The 8,856-nt window shown below is 41.2% G+C and overlaps 1 protein-coding gene and 1 long non-coding RNA gene across 2 annotated transcripts; both read left to right on the forward strand.

Moving 5' to 3' along the window:
* Positions 1 to 3,484: 3,484 nt before the first annotated feature.
* On the forward strand, positions 3,485 to 5,112 carry LOC115461382 (gastrula zinc finger protein xLCGF3.1-like; the record flags this gene model as incomplete). The annotated part of the gene is made up of 1 exon (XM_030191181.1): positions 3,485 to 5,112. A coding segment is annotated over exon 1 (1,050 nt), but the record flags the coding sequence as incomplete, so codon positions are not given.
* A 1-nt stretch (position 5,113) lies between these two features.
* LOC115464074 lies at positions 5,114 to 5,486 on the forward strand. Its single transcript, XR_003941237.1, has 2 exons — positions 5,114 to 5,297; positions 5,380 to 5,486. It is a non-coding gene; the product is annotated as an uncharacterized LOC115464074 (long non-coding RNA).
* Positions 5,487 to 8,856: the final 3,370 nt, after the last annotated feature.

Below are 8,856 nucleotides of genomic sequence, written 5' to 3' on the forward strand. Positions count from 1 at the left end.
GCTATCAGGCATTTTGCTGCCGCCAGACCCCAACGTAACATTTTGCTCCGTTCCCATGAGTCACTGTCATTATACATCCCCAGCAAGCACACCTGTGGACTGCACACCATGGAATCTCCAAACATTCTTACCAATACTTTCATCACTGCCTCCCAAAACGGTATCAACCGGGGGCAGGACCACCAAATGTGCAGAAATGAGCCCTTGACTTTACCACATCTCCAGCACCGGTCAGAAGCATTAGGTACATACCCATAATTCTCTCAGGAGTGTAATACCACCTCGATAGCACCTTGTATGCATTCTCTTGCACTAGAGCGCACGTGGAGGCCTTTTGAAGTCACCCATTATTATTGTGTTGCCCAGTTTGTTTTCATCCCTAATTTCCTTTACCATTTCTGCATCCGTCTGTTCATCCTGACCAGGCGGATGGTAGTACACTCGTATCATTATCCTTTTCCCCTTTACACATGGAATTTCAATCCACAGTGATTCCAAGAAGTGTTTTGTTTACTAAAACATAAGAAAGAAAAAAAAGATTAGAAGTGGGAAGAACTATCAGTCAGCTGGCTTCCCCGGTGCCCACCAGACTCTCCCCCAGGGACTAAGGCGTTCTCTCATTTTATAGGTTTTTCATCCAGCTCTCTCCCCCTTCCTTCTCATCTGCCTGTTTATTCTTTCCACCTGTCATGTCTCACCCAGACATCATCCCCCCACCCCATGTTGCAGAACAATCTTTCCCGCTTTTTATCTTGTTTATTTGTCTTGTCCAGCTACAGTTCCCCCCCTAAATTCCTAACATTCCAGAGTCGGTTTATTTATTAGGATTTATTTACTGCCTTTTTGAAGGAATTCACTCAGGGCGGTGTACAGTAAGAATAGATCAAACATGAGCAATAGACAATTACAGCAATAAAAATATTCAAAAACAATACAAAGTATGGCATGGTATACTATTTACAATGTCAACACAATACGTAATAGAACATTATAGGTGATAGCTACTACTACTACTTATTTCTATAGCGCTGCTAGACGTATGCAGCGCTGTACACTTGAATATGAAGAGACAGTAACATATAGAAGGGTAAGAAATTAGGAAGAGTTAGAAAGAAAGGTGATTGATTTAAAGAAAGTTGCACATGAGGTCAGAGAAATGGTTAAATGTTATCTTAGCTAGGGTAGGAGTGGATAAACATGTCCTGCTGCAGTATATGCAGCCTGAGTACTCCTTGTGTGTGTGAGTGAGACTAACGAGTTAGTTACTTATTCCATTAAAGGCTTGGTTGAAGAGCCAAGCTTTCACCTGCTTCCTGAAGTAGAGATAGTCTTGTGTTGAGTGCAGCCTTTCAGGCAGTGCATTCCAGAGTGTGGGGGCTACTCTGGAGAAGGCTCGCTTGCGGATATCACATCATGTAATGTTTTTTTGGAGAGGGTGTGGTTAGTGAAAGTCCTTGGGAGGACCTTAGTGTCCTTGGCGGTGTGTGGAGGATCATCCTATTTTTCAGGTACTCAGGACCATTTCCTTTCAGGGCCTTGAAGATCAGACATAGAGTTTTAAATTTAGCCCTGTATTGTACTGGTAGCCAGTGAAGTTTTTGCAAAAATGGTGTGATATGGTCACGTCGCTTACAACCTTCTATGAGTCTTGCTGCTGCATTCTGAATCAACTGGAGCTGGTGCAAGCCCTTTGTAGTTAGACCATTGTATAGAGCATTGCAGTAATCCAGTCTTGATGTTATCATGGCATGTACAACTGGGGATAAGATTTACCTTCTGGATGTAAGGTAAGAGGCAGCGTAGCTGTCGCAAATAGTAGAAGCAGCTCTTGAAGGTTGCTTGGATTTGGGGAATCAGTGTAAGTGTTGAATCTAACTGTATTCCAAGGTTTCAGACTTGTGATTTGAGGGGGAGTTCATACTTCCCAAAAGGGATTTTGATGTCAGGTATGTATCCACTTGTGTTAGGGACCCAGAGAAGCTTGGTTTTACTTGGGTTCAGGCAAAGTTTGTTGTGTTTAGCCCATTCTTGAATTGATGTTAGTCAGGTAATCAGTTTATTCAAGGCCGTAGGTAAGTCAGGTTGAATGGGTATGAGTAGCTGCACATCATCCGCATAGATGTAAAACTGAGTGTTGATTGACCGACTCCACTCAGCTAGTGGTTTGAGGTAGATATTGAACAGAATAGGTGACAGTATCGATCCTTGTACCCCGCATGATGGTGATGAGTTGCTTCCAAACATTATGGATTGTTGCCTGTCTGATAGGTAGGATCTGAACCAGGCAAGTACTGTTCCATTGATACCTGTTTCTGTCAGTCATGCTAGCATGATATCATGATCCATGGTGTCAAAGGCTGCAGAGAAATCAAGCAATACTAACATTGAGGCGAATCCCTTGTCTCGGTTTCTGTGAAGATCATCTAGTAGGGATACAAGGACCGTTTCTATACCATAACCAGGTCTGAATCCAGATTGACATGGATCTAGCCAGTTTCTCTTTTCTAACCAGTCATTAAGTTGAACACAGACTATTTGTTCTATGAGTTTCCCTAGAAACGGGATGTTGGATACTGGCCTGTAATTTTCAAGTTTGTCCTGGTCAAGGTTGTTTTTCTTCAGCAGAGGGTGGACCACTGCCATTTTTAATGCTGTTGGTAGCTACCCATGAGAAAGAGAGGTGTTCACAATTTTTGTGGCACCTTCTATGAGGCCCATACTTGCCTGCTGCACTCTCTTTCATGGGGAAGGATTGAGGTAGTAGGTCGAAGGTCTCCTAGGATTTTGTCAAGGCTCTCCTCTGTCATTGGGTTAAAAGTGTCCCATCTATCTGTGTCAGGAGGGGGCGAGTTTGTGTACCCCTAATTGACTAGTTGGGATTGCCAGTGAATCCTGGCGGAGACTTTTAATTTTGTTGGCAAAGTATGCAGCAAAATCATTGCAATTCAGTTTAGACTGGAGTAGAAGAGTAGCCTAGTGGTTAGTGCAGCAGACTTTGATCCTGGAGAAGTGGGTTCAGTTTCCACTGCAGCTATTCGGTATCTTCCTTTACCTCCTTAAAATACAAGCCAAGGATGTTGCAGCAATATGGAGCTGATGTTAAAGCACATACCTCCATGCAGGCTTCTTTTAAGACAATTCATATGTATAATTCCCTTCTCTGAAGAGCTTACAATATCAGTCCCTTCTCTGAGGAGCTTATAATATCACAATTTTTTTTGCTGTGCTCAAAGTGCACCGAACTCCCATACATTCTCATCAGCACTGCCACACAGTTCACACACACTTGTCGTTAATGTTTTTAAACTATGTGACAGGTCTGAGCAGTATCATATCAAGTAAAATGAGTTTATCTTGTTGAGCAGACTGGATGGACCATACATACAGGTCTTTATCTGCTGTCACTTACTATGTTACTATGTAATGTTACTTCTTTTTAGATATTTGTCTAGCCCTTTGCCCAGCTCTGGCCTACCTTTGTGGCAGTAACTGTAGAAAAACACTTCATGAAATGGTCTGTTTCTTACTTGCAAACCAGTTCTTAAGCCACACTTAGAAAATCGCTGTGTAAAATAACCAATCCCGCCATTATATATAAGTAATATCTTGGAAATCACAGTCTTCTAACACTTTATTAATACCTTCTATTTATATCCAATAGATCATCACATCACACGAGAAAGGAAGAGAGAAAAGCAGGGAGAACATCCTGTAGAAAAGGAACAAATCCAAAAACACTCAGAAAATGTCTGTGAGAATATTTCCCCGAGAACTAAGAAGATTAATACAAATAATTGTAAGCAAGAATCAAAGGAAGAGAGAGACCCTGCAGGAGATTCAACAGACGGACCCAGTAAGTGTGAGAGAAATGACAAGGACATCCCTGAGGACCAGAGACCCTTCCAAATTAATAATAGCGATCAAGTGACTTCTAAATTACACCATGGCGAGAGGAAAGGAAAAAAACAACAGAAAGAATTTACATGTATTGCGTACAATAGGAGTATCAGTTTTATTTGTGCTGAATGTAGTAAGAGCTTCCTCTTATTTTCAGAACTCCAAATGCACAAAAGGAATCATGAAAGAGAGAAATCCTTTACATCTACTGAGTGTAATAAAAACTTCACTCAGCTTTCAGCTCTAAAAATTCATCAACACACCCACTCAGCAGTAAAACCATTTACATGTAGTGAGTGTAATAAAAGCTTCACTTGGCTTTCACATCTAAAAAGTCATAAAATGATCCACACAGGGTACAAAGCATTTACATGTACTGTGTGTAATAAAAGCTTTACTTTGCGTTCAGATCTAAAAAAACACAAAATGATTCACACGGGAAACAAACCATTTACATGTAGTGAGTGTAATAAAAGCTTCACTCAGCTTTCACAATTAAAAAAACACAAAATGATCCACACAGGATACAAACCATTTACATGTAGTGAGTGTAATAAAAGTTTCACTCGGCTTTCACATCTAAAAAGTCATAAAATGATCCACACAGGATACAAACCATTTACATGTAGTGAGTGTAATAAAAGCTTCAATCATCTTTCAAATCTAAAAAGTCATAAAATGATCCACACAGGATACAAACCATTTACATGTACTGAATGTAATAAAAGCTTCACTCAGCTTTCAGATCTAAAACGTCATAAAATGATCCACACAGGGTACAAACCATTTACATGTACTGAGTGTAATAAAAGCTTCACTCAGCTTACAAATCTAAAAAGTCATAAAATGATCCACACAGGGTGCAAACCATTTACATGTAGTGAGTGCAATAAAAGCTTCACTCAGCTTTCAGATCTAAAACGTCATAAAATGATCCACACAGGGTACAAACCATTTACGTGTACTCAGTGTAATAAAAGCTTCACTCAGCTTTCAACTCTAAAAATTCATCAACACACTCACTCGGCAGTCAAACCATTTACATGTAGTGAGTGTAACAGAAGCTTCACTTGGCTTTCAAATCTAAAAACTCATAAAATGATCCACACAGGGTACAAACCATTTACATGTACTGTGTGTAATAAAAGCTTCACTTGTTGTTCACATCTAAAAAAACACAAAATGATCCACATGGGATACAAGCCATTTACATGTAGTGAGTGTAATAAAAGCTTCACTCGGCTTTCAAATCTAAAAAGTCATAAAATGATCCACACAGGGTACAAACCATTTACATGTACTGTGTGTAATAAAAGCTTCACTCGGCTTTCAAATCTAAAAAGACACAAAATGGGCCACACAGGTGTTAAACCATTTACATGTACTGAGTGTAATAAAAGGTTCACTCGGCTTTCACGTCTAAAAGTTCACCAAAAGATTCACAGAGGAGAAAATCAATTTACATGTACTGTGTAATAAAAGCTTCACTCATCTTTCATATTTAAAAAGACACAAAATGATCCACACAGGATACAAACCATTTACATGTACTGAGTGTAATAGAAGCTTCACTCAGCTTTCACATCTGAGTTCAATTCCCACTTCAGGCACAGGCAAGCTCCTTGTGACTCTGGGCAAGTCACTTAACCCTCCATTGCCCTCTGTAAGCCGCATTGAGCCTGCCACGAGTGGGAAAGCGCGGGGTACAAATGTAACAAAAATAAATAAATACCTATAAGGTAATAAGATAAGGATATGTAAGAAAAAGGGGGCATTAAATATTATATTTGTTGAATTACATTAACCTGCACTGTAAGGTTTAAGGACATGTGCTCAGAACATAAAGACCATATAATTAACTTTTAAAAAGGTTTATTTACAATACAGGTAATGTAATAATGTTACAAGAGAGAGAGGCAGTTTTTTTTAAGAACCTTATCACAAGCGGAAATGTGCTTTTCAAGATTGAAAGGTCTGAAATATAAATTATGCTGGATAATGGTAACTCACTTTGATAGAGGCTGCTGGTAGCTGGTTGAAGTGATGAAGGAGATCCCCTCTGCTAAAGAAGTCTTTTCTTGCAAAGTTGTGGTTGTTGCCTGGAGAATTCTTGCCAGGGTGTCTGTGACATCCAGCGGAGAGCCAGGAGGCAGGTCCAAAGAAGAGAGAGCTGGGCATTTTATACATTCTTGCTGGACCCTAGGCTGAAGTCAGGAGGGGTGTACTCGATCCAATGAAAACTCGGGGATAGCTGAAAACTGGTTTCATCTAGTTTTGAGATGGGGCATGGTAACTGGTCCCATGTTTAATTACATCATAAGACTTCCTGTCTGGACTCTGCTGTGGCAGATACACATCCATAAGGCATCTGACAGGATTACAAGAGTCTGTGTCTGTGAAGTAGGTGGGCTTCTTTTGTCAGATAGATGGGCTTTTCAGAGTTAGTTTGAGAATAGGTGGAGTTTCACTATCTTTTGTTGACTGTAGTCTCTGATTGCTGTCCATCTTCAGAGTTTTATTCTTTGGATATGTGTGGATGGCTTCTTTGTCTGAGAATAGGTGGAGTTTCACTGTCTTTTGTTAACTGCAGTCCAGGTGGAAGGGGGAAGTAAAGTCTTTGCAGCTGCATCTTTTATTTATATATATATATATTTGTATCTGATCCAGCAAAATCAATAATTCTGACAATTAACTTCATATCATGCTACAAAAGGATCCACAAGGGAGACAAACCATTTACATGTGCTGAATGTAATAAAACTTTACACAGCTTTCAAGTCTAACATTTCACCAAAAGATTCACACAACAGTCAAATCATTTATATGAACTGAGTGTAATAAAAGCTTTGCTGTGCTTTCATGTCTAAGACTTCACAAAATGATCTACACAGGATTCAAACTATTGTACTGACTGTAATAAAAGCATCACTCAATTGTCACATCTGAGAAGTAACAAAATAATCCACGCAGGATAGCAGATACTGGCTATTAATCAACTGGGACTAATGCGCTCTCCTTTAGCTTCGGTATTGTAGACTGGCTCCTCCCCATGCTGGCTCCAATCCCAAAATGCTTCCATTACCTCCAGCAGCAGTCTCGCAAGACTGCCACTGAAAATTGCAGCAGTGATTTTGACTGGAGATACTGGTTGGGCAGGAGAGACTAGGGATTGATCTTGCCTCAACATGCCACCAGACCAACAGAGTGGTAAGGTAAGCACAGGGGCAGCAGTGGTGGCCTACAAATGGGATTGGGGAGGGGGGGATACTGCCAGTAGTCTGTGGAGGGGCGGGTGGCTTCTTATGTTCGGGTGGGGGGGGGGGAAGGTGAAGGGAGGTGGTCTCAGCCAAAAATGCATCAGCATTTTTAGAGAAAACTAAAACAAGTCTGAATGTGGATTGCAGCTTGGTTTTGGCACTGAAGCCAAAACTGAAATTTGGTTGGCCTAGGACCTCAGCCTGAACAAACTTTTGGTGTGCATATGAGGCCAGAACCAAACCATCATGGATTCTTCTTCAAAGCACTATGGACCTGTTACTACTGTCAAGGCCATGCTGCAAGAGTATGGAGAATGAATATGGACACTGTTCTTTGTTTTATACTATATACATGCTGCAATCTTGGTATCAGGGACTTTCTCAGCATTAAATTTAGCTATTATCTACAGCCAGTCATGGTACCACTTTATTCATCACCTGCCATTAATAAAATTTCCCTCTATGTGTGGTGTGCAATCAATCATGTCTTTATTCAATGTCTTGTACTGGAGCCTGGTGTACTGCTCTACAAGTCCGTTACTGTTTTCATTTCCACCACCTCCCGCGGGAGGGCATTCCAAGCATCCACTACTCTCTCCGTGAAAAAATACTTCCTGACATTTTTCTTGAGTCTGCCCCCCTTCAATCTCATTTCATGTCTTCTCGTTCTACTGCCTTCCCATCTCCGGAAAAGGTTCGTTTGCGGATTAATACCTTTCAAATATTTGAACGTCTGTATCATATCACCCCTGTTTCTCCTTTCCTCCACCGCTTCAATTCTTTTTACATCCTTAACAAGATACGGCCTCCAAAACTGAGCATAATACTCCAGGTGGGGCCTCACCAACGACTTATACAGGGGAATCAACACCCCCTTTTTTCTGCTGGTCACACCTCTCTCTATACAGCCTAACAACCTTCTAGCTACGGCCACCGCCTTGTCACACTGTTTCGTCGCCTTCAAATCCTCAGATACTATCACCCCAAGATCCCTCTCTCCGTCCGTACCTATCATACTCTCCCCGCCTAACACATATGTCTCCCGTGGATTTATATTCCCTAAGTGCATCCCTAAGGCAAAGAAAAAGTGTGACAAGGCGGTGGCCGTAGCTAGAAGGTTGTTAGGCTGTATAGAGAGAGGTGTGACCAGCAGAAGAAAGGGGGTGTTGATGCCCCTGTATAAGTTGTTGGTGAGGCCCCACCTGGAGTATTGTGCTCAGTTTTGGAGGTCATATCTTGTTAAGGATGTAAAAAGAATTGAAGCGGTGCAAAGAAAAGCTACGAGAATGGTATGGGATTTGCGTTACAAGACGTATGAGGAGAGACTTGCTGAACTAAACATGTATGTATACTCTGGAGAAAAGGAGAAACAGGGGTGATATGATACAGATGTTCAAATATTTGAAAGGTATTAATCCGCAAACGAACCTTTTCCGGAGATGGGAAGGCGGTAGAACGAGAGGACATGAAATGAGATTGAAAGGGGCAGACTCAAGAAAAATGTCAGGAAGTATTTTTTCACGGAGGGAGTGGTGGATGCTTGGAATGCCCTCCCGCGGGAGGTGGTGGAAATGAAAACAGTAACGGAATTCAAACATGCGTGGGATAAGCATAAAGGAATCCTGTGCAGAAGGAATGGATCCTCAGAAGCTTAGTCAAGATCGGGAGGTGGGGCTGATGGTTGGGAGGCAGGGATAGTGCT

The sequence above is a fragment of the Microcaecilia unicolor genome, chromosome 1, assembly GCF_901765095.1.
Source record: "Microcaecilia unicolor chromosome 1, aMicUni1.1, whole genome shotgun sequence".
NCBI classification, from domain to species: domain Eukaryota; kingdom Metazoa; phylum Chordata; class Amphibia; order Gymnophiona; family Siphonopidae; genus Microcaecilia; species Microcaecilia unicolor.